A 16,925-nucleotide genomic window follows, 5' to 3' on the forward strand; every position below is an offset into this window, starting at 1 on the left:
AAATGTACAGATGTGCATTACATTTTCAGGCCTTTGGTGCTTTATCCTGTTTGACATAGTTGATTATTTCATCTCCATTCACATAAAAAGTTTCAAAATGCAGTGTTTTGTGACCTGGAAGTGTTATATAATGGGCTAGTACATGATATAATGTTATATCTTTGTGTTGTCATCCTTGTTCTGTATGTGTTAAGCGATGATTTCTGGCCGTGCTGATTACATTAGTGTGAATAAATGTTAAGTCACAGGATAAATATAATTTGTTCCAGCTCATATCTATCGTATCTAGATGACTCCTTCCAGGCAGTAAATCCACCCATGCAGCCTGCAATGCGTACAGTATTATGTCCCTATAACCTTGAGACTGTTAAGGTTCAGATGACGCTGAAGAAATTGTGACACTCTTCACCTAGATTCTCGACTAAGCCTAATAATTTATTTCGGCGTTTATCATACCTTACACGTGTCAGCTAAACTATTGGGTTCTATCAAAGCAACTTGAGACATTTTTTTTTAACACAAAGCTAATGATGATTTTTTTTTCCTTTTATATCGTGATATGTATTGCACATATTCATTATTGGCCAATGATTACTGACGTTCAACAACCCTAACCCTGATCAGCTGTAACAGAGCTCTTCACGGCAGGACCAGCTCCCCTTTACTTCATTGGGTATCTAGCCTGCAGTAAGCCTGTATGGAAGATACCTTAAGGACAGGGCAGAACGCAGGTTATGTCTACTAAGCAGTAGGTGTTGCCTGTGGCTTAGCTCTGATATTGGCTCATTGGAATATTATGGATAGGCTTTTAAGGGGTTCAGCAAGGTTTGCAAGTCCTGTGGGTAGAAGAATAACAAATTGGTCAGGGTCCACCTGCTGGGACCTCAAGTGATCACAAGAACTAGACTCCCAGCGATCCAGAGAATGAGGGACCAATTTTAACTAATTGATGGATGGAGTAGTTGTAACAAGTTGGAGTGTTCAAGCAATTGGTGAGCATCTGCTTCAAGGGAACCCACCAATCTCGAGAACCACCTAGCAATAGGGGTCCAATTTTCACTATTGGTGTGGATCGACAGATCAAGGACGTGTCCTGATGCTCTATTTAATGGTATGGATGTGTCGAAATTTCTCAGCCACTCCCATTGACTACTATGTGAGTTCCTAAGATAGCTGAGCGCTGTGCACCGCAATTTTTGATTCTCCTATAATATTGAATGGAGCAGGAGAACACATTCTCAACCACATGCTACACCCAATTGCTTGATAACATGCACACCTTGGCAAAACTCCTTATGTGCCCCACATTAGTTTGAAATCTGTTTTTATTGAAGCACATACACAATGTTCATTATACACATATAATCACATATCATTTTTAGGGAAAAATGCAATAAACAATAATATCTTGTACAGATTCTTGCTTCTATTTGATTCCCCTGTGCTGTTAATGCACAGTGCCCAGGAGATTTCCATTCCACTATTTGAACATGAGTCATATAAATCTTGGTCAAAATCCACGAAAAGTTAACAGAGGGAGTTGCACGTCGGGTGGGGGGGGATAGGGTAAGGCCTTTAGTGGGGACAGTAGGGATGACAGAGATAGGCAAGTAGAGGATAGGGTTAGAAGGCAAGACCATTAAAGAGTCATAAGAGGTACCCGTATATTATCTAATTTCTGATATATCTTCCAGTGTGTCCATATATAAAGAAATTTGGCCCATGTGCCAACACCTCAAACCTATAGATTTCGTTGATTTTTCTTTTTCCACCCATTGGGTCAACGTAGGGAGTGAGTCTTTTTTTTCAGTAAAGAAATTATAAGTTTAGCTGCCTCTAGTAAGTGTGAGGGAAGTGATGCTTTCTCCAGGAAAAAGTAGAGCTTGATGCATGAAGTAGGTTAACACTAGTACCTTGGATTGGGATATTGTGTTAATTATGTGCAGACCAAAATAGGGCTTTCCCACCATATGTGCAACATATCTCCAGGAGATGTCCCACTTCTCCAACATAAATTGGATACATCTGGGTTAATCATGTGTAACCAAATGGGGTTTTCTACAAGCAAGTGATAATTTTATATGCTTTTTCCTGAATGTGCACGCATCTTGAGAACCCCCTTAAGTTTTTACGTGCTTCACATTGGGCATACCGTATATACTCGTGTATAAGCCGAGTTTTTCAGCACAAAAAAATGTGCTGAAAAACGTCCCCTCGGCTTATACACCAGTCAGTAAAAATTACTTTAAAAAAAAAACATATTTACTCACCCTCCGGTGGCCCCGATGCGCAGCGCTGCTCCCCCGATGTCCGCGCGGCTCGTCTTCAGGCATCCGCGACTGTCTTCTGTCTTCTGCAGGGCGCCGCAATTGTTTTTCCCCCGGGCAGCGCCTAGCATGGCATCAGCAGCGGCGCGTCATACTAGGTGCTGGCCCGGGAGAGAGCAATGGCGGCGCCCAGCAGAAGAAGGAAGACGGGCGCAGAAGCCTGAAGACAAGCGGCGCGGACATCGGGGGAGCAGCACTGCACATCGAGGCCACCGGAGAGGGGGGGTATATAAGTTTATTTATTTACAGGCTGGCTGTATACTACATGGGGGCAAGATGGGCTGGCTGTATACTACATGGGGGCAAGATGGGCTGGCTGTATACTACATGGGGGCAAGATGGGCTGGCTGTATACTACATGGGGGCAAGATGGGCTGGCTGTATACTACATGGGGGCAAGATGGGCTGGCTGTATACTACATGGGGGCAAGATGGGCTGGCTGTATACTACATGGGGACAAGATGGGCTGGCTGTATACTACATGGGGGCAAGATGGGCTGGCTGTATACTACATGGGGACAAGATGGGCTGGCTGTATACTACATGGGGGCAAGATGGGCTGGCTGTATACTACATGGGGGCAAGATGAGCTGGCTGTATACTACATGGGAGCAAGATGGGCTGGCTGTATACTACTGGGGGCTGGTTGGCTGTATACTGGGGGGGGGGTCTGTGACCAATGCATTTCCCACCCTCGGCTTATACTCGAGTCAATATGTTTTCCCAGTTTTTGGTGGAAAAATTAGGGGCCTCGGCTTATACTCGAGTATATACAGTAAGTTTTGGTTAAAAAAAATTAGCTCCATTATAAGTCGGCCACAAAGTCATCTGATATGCCTTCCAAGTTGTAACAATACTAACGTTTGTGCAGCATAATTTAGTGTCCCCTGATATCTGGGGATTAGAAACTTTGTTATAGATAAAGACAATAGAAAATTATATTGCTGTATTAGACCATGTACCATACAATAAAGCAAGTAACCTTTAAACATTTTTAATGAAAATGGAATTCTACGATTAAAGGGGTATTCCAGGAACCAACATAATTCATATACAAATGGGTCCTTCATATATAAGCTAATATGTAATTAGTAATTTAAAGTTTCCCTCCCCTTAGCAGAAAAATGTTGTGGACATACACTATGATGGAGACTTAAAATGCAACTGGCCCTTTAATCAGTCCGTCGATTTCCTCCACACAGAAAAGACACAGGACAGTCACATAGTCACATGTCCGGCAGGCTATATAATGGGGAGGCTGTTTTCCCAGGTTTTTGTGGTAAAATGAGGGGCCTCGGCTTATACTCGGGTTGGCTTATACTAGAGTATATACGGTCATAAATTATGTTCCCAAATCCAAAAAAATACATGAATATAACAAAAGAAAAAAGCAGATGTGATGACAGAACAAATCAATTTTATTAGTTACAAAGAGATTTAAAAACAATTAAAAAGCCCCCAAACAACCGAGGGGATGAGCACGATTGGTCTCCCATCACACAAATTGCAATAAGTATCCAAAACGCATAAAAACGTGTCACTTCCCCGGTTGCAAAGGGCTACACACAAATACTGTAATAGTGGTGTAACCATACATCAGTAATGGCAAAAAAAATGTAAAATTTTGTGAATATATAAATAAAATCATTGTCAGCGGGGATCTGTAAGAGAAGCCGCCAGCATCGGCGAACTGACAGCGGGTGCGGGGACCTGTAAGAGAAGCGGGAACCTTTTAAGAGAAGCTAGCAGCATTGCACATATTGCATATACAGGCAGTCCCCGGGTTACATACAAGATAGGGTCTGTAGGTTTGTTCTTAAGTTGAGTTTGTATGTAAGTCGGAACTGTATATTTTATCATTGTAATCCCAGACAGAACTTTTTTGGTCTCTGTGACAATTGGATTTTAAAAATGTTGGGCTGTCATAAGAATCAATATTATCACTAAAGCTTCATTGCAGACGCCTGTGATAACTGTCACAGCTGTTTATTGTAGCCTAGGACTAAAGTAAAATAAATTACCAATATCCAGAGCTCCGTTTGTAACTATGGGTCGTATGTAAGTCGAGTGTTCTTAAGTAGGGGACCGCCTGTATATATATATCTCCCTTTAATCGTAGAATTCCATTTTCATTATATACTGTATATATATTAATGAAAATGGAATTCTACGATTAAAGGGGTATTCCGGGAATCGGCATAATTCATATACAAATGGGTCCTTCGGCCGGCGCTATCAATAAGCACGGTGCAGCCGCTGTCAGTTCGGCAAAGCACCGTGGGTGCTGGCAGCAATATCGTAATCCTGTTGCGGCCGTGGCGAACTAACATCGCCGGCCGAATATTATACATTCACATAAAAGTTCCCCTGCTGAGAGCGCAAGAGAAGTGAAACAGAAGGGCGTGGTGGACAAGTGTCGAGGGAGTGTCGGCCAGATCATACGGAGGAGTACCGGCCTCATGAGTAAACCCAACTGCTAGCGCAGGAGATGCGTGGATCTTACCTCTTATTTGGTAAGAGGTCAGATCTTTTAGGAACATTTAGTAAAACTTTCCCAGCATACATTAAAATAAATTTAGAATATATAGAAAGGGGCTGGGGAGAGGATTATGGGGGGCATGTTTAGTGGGGGTCTTTTTGTAGGGGAGGGGGGACGGGTCCTCTTTAAGCTCCATTTTGTGACGAATGACACTGAGTTTTGTTATATTCATTTATTCATAGCATCATGGGTTTTTGTATTAGACGTTCATATTCCTGGAATACCCCTTAAAGGTAAATGCCAGAATAATAAGTCACAGTAATAGCTTGATCTCATACTAGACATAAGTTCCTGCAGTTATGGAAACAGAGATCAGGCCATTAAGTATATCTGTTACTTCTCAATTCACTGAGCTGCGTAGATTATTTCTATGAAATATGCATAAGTATACCTAAAATGTCTGTGACTGAAAGTAGAGAAGAAATTAATGGTCACAGAGTCTTGTATCATGTAATTAGATAAAAATATACAAAGCTGCCATGCTGACCATATTAGCCATGACAGTATTGGCATTATGAGCTTAATATGAGCAGAACTGTAAGTGGGGATCACAAGCCAAGAAGAAAAACATCTACAGAACAGAATATAGATTGTCGGCGAGCCGTTGAAAATACAGATCCAACATGGTGTAGGGTGGACACTTAAAGGGAACCTGTCATCAGAAATTGGCCTAATAAATCACTAGCAGTGTGTTGTTGAGCAGCTTCTTGATGATATTTCTTTCATGGCCCATGGTGGTGGCATTATCCAGAAAATCAACTTTGAGTTGATGTTAAAAGTCAGCTTTTCCTGCCTTAGAAAGTCCCATTCACTGTAATTGATGGTTCTGCATCCAGGGACATCATTCATCCGAACTACTGAAGTCTGGCGGATCATGTCAATCACATGGTAGCAGGCATTCAGAGGCAGGGAGAGCTTGACTTCAATGTTTAACTCTCGGTCTCCCTGACTTTATACGTCTAACTACAAAGTTGATTTTCTGGATGATGCCATTATGCTAGGTCATGAAAGAAACACAATCTACAAGCTGTTCAACTGCTTGACAGCATACTGGTAGTGGTTTATTAGGCTAATTTCTGATGACAGGTTCCATATTATATAGTGATGCTTTGGAGATAATAGACATTGGTTGGATGAGGTTAGAAGCTCCAGCAATTAAAGCAAATTCAGATAAAATTCATATATACAACGTCATCTTGTACTAAGTTACCTGAAATCCACTAATACTGGCTGCAATATGAGTAGGCTGAATGCTACAGCTCAGTGGATGCTTGGCCCACCCAGAGGCTTCTTTTAAACTGCTCACTGCCTTGCTTAAAAGGGTTTGACCATTCATTTACTCAAGTTGCCCATATTCCTTGACTGCCTTGTATATAATCCTTGATTGTTGTCATTCGACACCTGGGAATTACATTTGTAATATGTGCGGAGCCTGCATCCTTCTTTATTTACATGCCTGAGCTCTGCTGAATGGGTGCAGTCGGAATAATAATTCTTTATTTATATAGCGCACAAAGCATGTCAAATTGGTCCCTGTCCCCATGGGACTCACAATCTAAACAACCTAACAGTACGTTTTGGAGTGTGGGGGGAAACCTGAGGACCCGGAGGAAACCCACGCAAACACAGAGAGAACATACAAACTCTTTGCAGATGTTGACCTGGGTGAGATTCGAACCCAGGACCCCAGTGCTGCAAGGCTGAAGTGCTACTCACTCAGCCACTGTGCCACCCTTACAATACTCCATCCCTCTTTCCCTTCACATCATGACTCCTCCCCTCCCTGATCCAGTCAATGTGCAGCTTCCAGGAAGTAGATGCAGGGGCTGCAGTGGATCGGATGTCTGAGTGAGGTCACATGAATGTACAGCATTGACTTTACAGCAAAGACAAGGGTACAGCATATACGTGCTGAGGCATGTAATAGATTTAGTGAATAGTGGCAAACCCCTTTTAATACTACCACAGTGCAGTGTTAGTTTTTGTATACTAGGTTATATTCATGTTACGGTCTACTGGTTACCTTCATTTTTGTGTTGACATTGAGTCAGAATTTACCCTTTATCGTCCTTGATACCACAGTGTAAATATCTCCCTATTCTTGGTGGTTAGATTGGATGTGCGACCACAAGGTGAGCCTGACTTTGACAAAGAGACTGGAGTGCTGCTGGCACAGTGCCTGTGTGTATTGCTGTGGACTAGCTGGCACCAGTCAGAGGATCAAGGAGAATCACATGAGAATTGAACCCCACATGGATGAGGGTCAAATGGTGACAGGTATTTTCCCTTTCATTCTTTTTGTAGCCTTTGCAGATTTGGATAGATGTGTGTAATTTCTATGGAGATGCTACAACTGCAGTATAATAGTTTTACTAAGTATGATGGCATAGCCATAATAAGTTTTACTAAGTATGATGGCATAGCCATAATAATCACCAAAGAGAGGGAATCTTATTCTAAGGAGATGGAAGATGGAGATGATTACAAGATCGGCTGAATCAATATTTCTCAACTCCAAAGTTGCCAGACATTATTGTGTGCTGAGTCCATTGATTTTGAAGTGACCAGCCTGCCATCTAATGTGTTAAGGGGTTGTCCCAACTTTCCTCCCAGGACCGCTGTCTAGGAAAAGAAGGGTTGTATATGTTGTACACCATGTGGAGCGGTCTTCAGAAAATATGTGCACACAATCTCAAGCTTTCAAAATGACTCGCCTGAAAAAAAAAGATTTTTGTGACTTTTATTTTGCTTGTAAAAAAACATTATGATCCTCATACATTTTTTATCAGCATTTTAAGGTTGTCATTTCATTTATTGACACATTGTTTGCATGTCGTTTTATACTTTTTTAGAGTAGCCCATGAAAAACATGTCCTCTGTCCATGGAAATAGATTTGTGTTCTGTTCAGATCCCACAGACTGTGCACAGTGTATGGATGGGAGTCCTTGCATCATAGAGAACTATGAGCAGTGCTTATAGTAATGCTGCTTGAATGCCAATGATATATCACTTGAAATATCGGTGGACAAATCTTTTAGGTTCCATACAGTTGTCAGGCAAAACTACTTCAATTGGATTATACCTTGTTGACCCTGTTCACATTTCATTGCAACTGTATTTGGTGCAATTTTATTATTTTTACAGTTGAAACATGTAAAATGAATGTGTTTCACCAGCTAAAATAAGAATCTGCATAAAAACCCTAACCTGGATGCATCTCTGTACTATACATCTGCGAGGTTGATTTTAAGGCACGTTGTGATTGTGATCCTGCTTTTTCTTGTGGTTATGTCAAAAGTGTAAAATTGGCCTACAATTCCAAATTCTTCTCTGCTTTTCAGAAAAAGTTAAACCATGCATCTGGTTTCAATTTTAAGCCTTTGGTTCTGCTAAATTACCATTCCAGTCCAAGGCTGCGTGTAGTAACCGGAATGGCAAGGGACTTGGCTCGATGGCAGATGTGTCTTTACTGAAATGCAATTGGGCAAATGATCTTTAGAAACGCAAGTCATCCGCAATGTGTGAACACAGAAGGCAGGTTACACTAGCGATTTTTATCCAATAAAGTAACTGGTGCAGATTTATCAAAAGTGTCGTATGGAAAGACTTTGCAGCGTTAGGCTCGATGGTGAGCCTGGCTTATTGTGTCTGATGCTGGATAAATCTTGTGTAGTGCAGAACCATCCTAGTTATGCTTTGTACCTCCTATTAGTTTTGTAGAGAAGCCGCACCCCTCTTGATAGACCACACCTCATTTGTCATAAAAACTAAAACTCTTGTTAAATGTGGCACAGACAGTGGGGGACATTTACATAAAGTGTCGGTGTCTGCATTGGCTTTGTTACCGACCTGCTCTGGGAAAGAAGACACACATTTAATATTGTGGAGCTGTGCAGAGACATTTCTGGCGCCGAGACCATTTTCTGTCCCTGGGACCAAAATCTGCCCCGAGCACCAGAAATGTGTCCAACAGTCCCTGCTAGACCAGTTTTCTTTTGGTCTACTTTCCGCCAGTTTTCAGCGCCCAAAAAGGGCTGCGACACATATTAATTGTGTCTGAGTTTCCACTCCGCCAAAGCCACGCCCCTTTTCGGAGAAGAGTCTGAGCAGGCGGAAAAAGGCATTTTTTCTGGCGCCGCCAACTAATAATTAGGTCTGAGAGCAGAACATGTGGTGAGAGCGCCACAAAACTGGCGGAAACGCCATAGTAAATGTCCCCCAGTGTGTTTTTTGTCTGCAAATTACAACAGGATTCTGTCAGATACAGATTGATAATCTGTGTGCCAGCTGAATTTACCAGCATAAATGCAGATTGGCTGACTTGAATGGACATACTGGGGGGGTATCTACTGGTATGTAGTATTTGTCTTGTGTTAACAGGTGGAATGGTATTGATATATTTTGCCCTAAATCTTTGTGCACTTCAGATGAAAAGGTGCAGATGCACTTCTTCATCATTAACCCCCAATTTAAACCCAAAATAAACAATGCACTGTATGTAGAAATACCTAATAGGTGATGAATGTGAGTAATATGGCTGATCTAAACTGCTTTTGAGTAGTCTTGATATTTTTATATCCTTCTATAATGTATTGTATTGTATTTTATATTATTTTAGGTATGTAATACAGGCGGTCACCTACTTAAGAACACTTGACTTGCATACAACCCCTAGTTACAAACGGACCTCTGGATATTGGTAATTTATTGTACTTTAGTCCTAGGTTACAATGATCAGCTATAACAGTTATCACAAGTGTCTGTAATGAAGCTTTAGTATTAATATTGATTCTTATGACAACCCAACATTTTTAAAATCCAATTGTCACAGAGACCAAAAAAGTTCTGGCTGGGATTGCAATGATAAAATATACAGTTCCGACTTGCATACAAATTCAACTTAAGAACAAACCTATAGACCCTATCTTGTATGTAACCCGGGGACTACCTGTACAGAAAACTGAATTAAGACCTTCTCTTTTCCTTTTTTATTGGGATTCTTGGGGATGAGTTTCCATTAATTTTATTAACAATAAGCTTCCTCTGATCTCTCTCATTCCCTATGTACTTGGCATCATTTCGCTGCCTTACAGTCTCTATGGAAACTACTAAGCTAAATGATGTTCAGGACCCAGGCGGAAGGAAGGCAGTACAGCAGGCAAGTGGTGGTGTGTGCCCCTGACGTCACCGCATCTGTCTATTGATAGGACAACTGTGTCAACTCCCATCCAGGATGCTTCTACATTGCTTCTTTATTACAGCATGCTGCCACTGACATCTACCGCAGGCTTCTGAAGCCATCATTTCCATATCCCATTCCCTGTAATCTGTCGCCTCTCCCTGCTTCCTATGAAGATGCTTGTTGTGGTGTCACCGTCTCCTATGTCTCTCTGTACGACATGTGAGGATCACAGCAGAGAGGCCTGGCTAAGGTTCACCTGACCTCAGGAAGGCAGTGGACAGTCGATACCCCGATGCAGTAAGGAACACTGACTATGCAGAAATTTATAGAAGAGGATTATTATCAGCTGGACTGGTGGTACGAGGATTGCGCTGATGGTAATGAGGCTTTTCTGCTGCTGCTGAGGAATGTGATGCATGGCGTGTAAGAATTATCAATGGATTCCACATTTTCACTTCTTCAGTAATAAAGGCAGTCTCAATGAAGGGGTGAAACAATTGATCTCCACGTGGTGACTAGCGAATGTATTTACGATCTTTGGGGTCATTAGTAAGGGGTGTGATGTAGGATTGGGCGCAATGTATTTGTATTTATCACTGTATAGAGACTGCTTGTGGTGGTCTATACTGCAGCCAGCCTCCTCCTTCCACCATGCCTTTATTGCCTGATGTAATATCTTTGTAAGTTTAAGGAATTATGGGGGAGGGACATGAAATTCAAGGCATAAGACTCAGTCAAATGCTTAGTATGCATGTATCTGCATTGCTTTCCATGAACTCTGATTGAATGAGTGGGCACAGACAATGCCAGTCTAGTGCCATGCTCCTGCTGCTAAACATAATGACACTTTTTTGTTCTTGTGGTTTCCAAGATACGGAAGTCAGTAAGGAATCTACATTACGTTTAATTTAACGTTATTTGATGCTAAATATTGGGGGTTTATGTAGTTGTGCATTAATCAGGACATGTGTCAATTGAATCTTACCCTATTTACCTACAAAATAATCCTCTCGTTATATAACATGCTCTGCAACTGTTACTTTAGGGTGATGCCACACATGGCGTTTTGAACCCGTTTTTGGTCCGTTTTTAAGCAGTCCGTTTTTTGAAAACTCATCCGTTTTTGACAGGTTTTAACAATTGTCTTAATTAAAAATGGTTAAAAAAGGATGTGTTTTTTAACGGACTGCTTAAAAACGAACCAAAAACGGGTTCAAAGCGCCATGTGTGGCATCACGCTTATTGTACTATGTGCTAAATACTTTCTATTAGGATATTTACCACTTAATATTAAAGTCTTCTAGTGACAACTGTAGACACCGAAGCATCAAGGCAATAGTGTAATGTTATCTTGTCAGTGTTTCTGTTCATGAATCCATGTTAGTCTCTGCATGTGTGCCATTTTCAGTCATAAACTACTAGCAAGGAGTTCTGGATTCTTCAGAACTCATAATGGTCTCCGCAAGGAGTACAGAATTCTTTATGGTATCATAGACTTAAAGGTAATGACCACATATAAGAAAGTTTACCAAAATAAGTGCAATACTCTAATACAGTCACCTACAATGAACTTACCCTAGTAAAATTTCTCTTTTTCTAGAGGCGTGACCCGCCAAGACTTACTGTGATGTCCCACAGAGCAGGGAGTTGGGTAAAATATGTTCTGCTCGTTGTAACAGCATCTTCCACACTGAGGGTTCTGGTAACTCTCTGAGAGCTCCTGAGGCTCATTAGCATAAACTGATTTTGGAAGGGACGAGACCATGGATGACAAATCTTAGAAAATTACAGTCACGGTGCCTGGATCAATTCCATTCCTAAACATAGTGGGCAGCTGACCAGGTGCAAGCCATGTTGCAACATTCCACCTAGGTCACTGCTTCTGTACCTCTATTCAGCACAGCACTTTTTTTCTACTTTGTGTGGTTAAAGTGTTGTTGTATAACACTTTACACACTCCTGTTTTGCCATGTAAGAAGTGATAAGTTTTCGCAGGCACATTTGTATCTTACTATTCCTTGGCTATATAGATGATGATAGAGCGCATCTACCAGGACAGAAATGCAATTTCCACAGACATCAGAAATGTTTTCCAGAATTGGGTACATGTGAAGATGACCATGAAGTACAAACTTTAGTGTTTATTTGCCTTTATATGACTGATCGAAGGCTTATTAGGGCTCTTTCACACAAATTGATTTTGTATTTTTGTGCTGTCCGTGAAACAATAAGGATCTATTATAGACTTTCTTTCATGAGAAAATAATTGTAGCAAGCAGGAGTGCACCAGCCGTGAAGCGAGTTTAGGGTGATGCCACCTGTCGCGTTAATGTTTTTGAATGTTAACCATGTGTTTGGCTGCTTCTAACCTGTTTACCTCAATTTCTAGAGGTGTAGGCAGCTGTAAAACAGATTAAAACCAGCCAAACACATGTTTTTAAATGGACTGAAAGGGCTTGCTTTAAAATGTTCCAAAAAGTGATGTGGGACATCACCCTCATCCTCTCACCTGAGACAGCACCACCTGCAGCAAGGGGTGGGGGCAGCCTCAGGAGTGTAGTCACCTGCTACAAAGCAGGCCCTGACACTTAAAATGTATTTTTTTTATTGCATGTGGTGGAGTGGGCTGCCATTCTATAGCTATAGGCAACAGAGAGTTTAGGTTCACCCCTTGTAGGAAACCCTTTTTTCCCCATCTGTGCCCTATTTTCTCCTATGCAAATCTGCCAACATGTGTTTTTTCATGATTCTAATAATAATTGGCAAATAAAGGGAACAACATACCATATTTTATATAGGGAGGTTTTGGACAATTTACCGGATGTCCACATCTATCAATGTGTTTTCAATGCTTATGTAATGCCTTCCTGGTTATATCAGTGTTTGTTACATTCTTATTTCGGTCACCAATATATATGCAGTGTCAAATCCTGTAACTATGGAAACACAGAAGTAGTTCAGTCTGTTTGATGTGAGCAGTTTTCAGAATACATGGGGGCAAAACATTAAGGAAAATACACCTAATGCAATAATAATGCTTGTAATATATTTACTGATTTTATTTATTTATTTTTTTTAGTCGTCATATCTTTTTCATTCAAGATCAGCTCAACCAAAAAAAAAAATGTAGGAGTAGAGAGAGGATTATTATACAGTCTCTAGCATACTCAAGCAAAGAGTAAGAGATTTACCTGGCTGATCTTATAATCCCATCAAGTACTGTACATTCATAAACTGAATAAGCAGGACATGGTACAGAAGTCCTGAGTCTGCTGGCGGACCCGCAACTACCAGAGACTACACAGAAAGTTAACCAGAGTTAATATATGACTTATACCACTTACCTACCTTGGTAAACTTTTGCATTGGTGACCAATCCTTTAAGGCTTTCTGAGACTTAGTCCTAAGGAAATATCAACAAAGAAAAATATATTCTAGTGTCTATATTATTATTTTACATTAGACACTTTCTGTACTTTCTTTAGAGAATCACTGTGAGCAACTTGGACCATACAAAGCTGAAGAATGTATTAGGTATTGGCCACGGAAATCTGTGTAATCATTCAGTACCTTTTGGATTGTTGGTAGCAGCATCATTTTGATAAGTATAGTCATAAGGCCATGGTCATGTCACCCTGTAGACCTCCATTGGAAGGATATGTCGGGCAGATTCCCAATGTGTCCTCCCAATGGACAGTTAGGACTTTTGCCACTGTATGAAAGCAGGAGGAGCAGCATCTGGCTGTTGCCGATGTTCAGGGTGTTTCCTCAGAGATATAACCATACATGCACCCCCATTGCAGCAGATACGTTAAGAGGTTTAGACCTCCTGATGTATCCAATGGGTGGCCCAGCAGTCAATGTTCACAGGCTTAATCGCAAAAGTAATCACAATTTCTTGCAAAGTTTAAGAAATTGCAATTATTTCCAGTAGGCGTAGAAGCAGTTATAAATCTCCGCCTATGTGTCCATGGATATCTGTGTGAAGCTTTGATGGCCAAGATGAGGCTCTATTCACCCTTAATGTGATGTGAATGCAACCTTATCCAGGTCTGCTGATCCCATAAGTTCTCTATTCTTTCAGCCTGAAGAGATTTTTGCTCTTCTCGCTAATAAGCTGCACATGTCTGGAGCAGGATTTTGATTGGATATTAAAAGGTTACTCAGAAGAGAGGGGAGAGGCTGTGAGCAGCATAAACCTACCGTAAGTTTCTCAGGCTGCAGGACCTGACAACCTGACTACAAAGTTCTGTTTCACAGTCCTGCTGCTAGTTACAACATATCCAAAGGTATTATTACATAGATGTTTGGAGCTGCTACCTCACACTGTCTGCAGATATGTATGGTCAAAACTGCTGACAGATTCCATTTAAATTGAACCTGTCTCCAGGAATGTCCTTTTTTAGCGGGTTCCAAAATATCTATGCTGTGTTAATTTTAATAATGCCTTTGTTGGCATTCTGAATCATTTCAGTACTTTATAAAACTTTTTCACATTACATGGCTCCCTGCCACCTGCACTAGCCTTTGTCTCAGTCTCCATAATCCATTCTTTTTCTCTTCCACACTCATCCAGTATCCGTTCACTCTTACCCGCTCACCACTTAAAGCTCTCTCATCCTGTCAGTAGGCAAGGAGGGGCCACATCAGCCTCTTGGATCCCTTAAAATGGCCAAATGTAATTTTATTACTGTATAAATGTATCTAATCATTAACGGTTAGTAGTTGCATTTATACAGTATTACATTTACAATTGGCTCTTTGAAGGCAAACACAGAGCTCACACTATATTGTTAAATAACTTGAGATGCTGAAATTATTATGTTTGCCAGTAGTGAGTGACAGTGCCCTGACACAGTAGCCAGTAGCCGCCCCGCTGTAGCCAGCGGTCACAGGGGCCTGCCCCGCTGTAGCCAGCGGTCCTCATTATCCTTTGTGTGGCTGCTATTGTGGCGCTGAAGTTGGCAATGCGATAATGCCTTCACATTGCATCTGCCGTGGACATCTTCTGCACAGAGATGAGGAGTACTGCTGCTGTTTCAGGGGAGCGGGGAATGGCGAGTATGAAGGTACCTGACTAGCACTGCATAGTGGCAAAGAGGGGGCCTTTTGTTTGACACTTGTGTCCGATAGAAAGGCTTATGCATAGACCGGAAAACCTATTTGACCGATAGATGTGTGTAGGTTTTTAAGTGATTTCTACATCAGGGTTTTATTTTAAAATCCAAAAAGCATGTAACCTTAATACAATATCACAGCCTGTCTGAATGCAATACATGAATACATTGTGCTGCATTTCTTAGCCGCTCAGGTTTGTGTGTTATTGTCAGCAGGTCTTGCTAGTGACCCCTATGCTATGAATAGCGCAGTCCAGACAATTCTGCACTGGAATGTAATTGTTTTCCTGTGACTTGTGGGGTTAATGAATCATTGACAAGGTAACCTGTGTCCCACCCTCTGTGAGGTGTAGTATCTGCCAGCACTTCCTTGCTACAGTTGCTATGAAACTTACCGGGAGCATACCATTTACAGTACAGCAGGGGAGGCCTGAAATCTTTATTCCATACATAATTCTCTGTACTTTTTTGGATTCCTAATTGTTTTTTTTTATTTAACAGTATAGAAAATATTGCTCTATAGTCTAGACTTCCCCTCAGCTTTATTCCTGTCACTTACCTACATTCAGGTATTACAGGTGCTGCGGTGCTTTGGGTGGATCCCAGTCCCTGCTGGATACACTTATGTGTCAGCAGTGAGAGTCCTGGGCTCTAATCACACAGCCCATTGCTATAAGTATGTAAGACATCAGGGATGCTGCCCCATAAATGGGGCTCCCACTGTCCTGGAACCATACCACACATGTGGCCCCTAAGGGGCCACTAGACCTCTGCCTTTAACTATCAAGCTACCTGGATAGTCCTCCAATTCTTGGATTTACCTACTTCTAATAATGTCCTTTATTGAGCCCCTGATTGAAGAGGAAAGTTATGAGTGTGACTGTGAAAATGACCAGGAAGAACTATACGATGACTCCGCCGATCAGCTGGAGTTTGTGGAGGAAGGTAAATGATACTGCAGGTTGTATCAATTTCCCCGGCTTAGCGGATACCTGGAATATATTGTCCACGCACACACCAATTGTGATTGTATTGTAGAAAGCAGCTATTGTTGTAGATCTTTAATCACACCATTATCCTTAGAGTTTTCTTTTATGTATTTCATTGTCTCAACATTTTATATTTTATTATTATTATTATTATTATTATTGCAGATTTGTGATCACTTATAACCACATGTCATATACAGATGACAAAGTTGCTCGATCCTTATGCAAAATCTTTACCAGCCCCCCCACACTTATAATATATTGTTTATAGCACTGGTTCTCCGCTCTTGCGCCCAGCACCCACTATCTGCCCTCTTACTCTCCTTATAATTGGTAATTTAACTTCTGTTCTAACATCATTACAATAGATCAGCCTGATGCACCGTATCGAGTCCAAAAAGGTCATAACAGATCATCCATAACTTAAATGGATAATATAATGCCATTATCCAGAGACTGAGCAGCTATTCTGTTGTAGAAATGTATCTGAATGTGTCCCGTTTATCAGAATCCAAGTAAATGTTGTAATATTCTAGTTACTGAAAGAAGTTTGCCGTGGTGAATTTACCTCTATAATATACTTGACCTTTTCAGTGACACTTTGTGGATTAGCATAATTGTACACAAGAAATGCAGGTTTTATTTTGTTGGATTTGTGTAAATTCTGCAAATGTAAATGGCACAAGAAGTGGAATGGTTGTGGAATTCACCCTTTAAAAAAAGTGCCAGAAAACTGTCGATTTCTGCGTTTTATGCCACAATTTTGCTG

General features: G+C 41.1%; 1 protein-coding gene across 11 annotated transcripts in view; it reads left to right on the forward strand.

The window, feature by feature from the left end:
* The window catches only part of TRAK1 (trafficking kinesin protein 1), a 103,199-nt gene that overhangs the window by 34,725 nt on the left and 51,549 nt on the right, over positions 1-16,925 (forward strand). The window contains exon 1 of one of the 11 annotated variants that reach the window (XM_072153432.1): positions 10,073-10,427. The exons of 7 other annotated variants lie outside the window; for them this stretch is intronic. In XM_072153432.1, coding sequence (XP_072009533.1) covers positions 10,364-10,427 — 64 coding nt within the window. In that variant the 5' untranslated portion in view covers positions 10,073-10,363. Of the gene's footprint in view, positions 1-10,072; positions 10,428-15,804; positions 16,113-16,925 lie in introns of those variants that run through there. 3 more of the 11 variants (XM_072153435.1, XM_072153434.1, XM_072153430.1) reach the window with 3 other exon arrangements.

This window comes from Engystomops pustulosus, chromosome 5, assembly GCF_040894005.1.
Source record: "Engystomops pustulosus chromosome 5, aEngPut4.maternal, whole genome shotgun sequence".
NCBI lineage: Eukaryota > Metazoa > Chordata > Amphibia > Anura > Leptodactylidae > Engystomops > Engystomops pustulosus.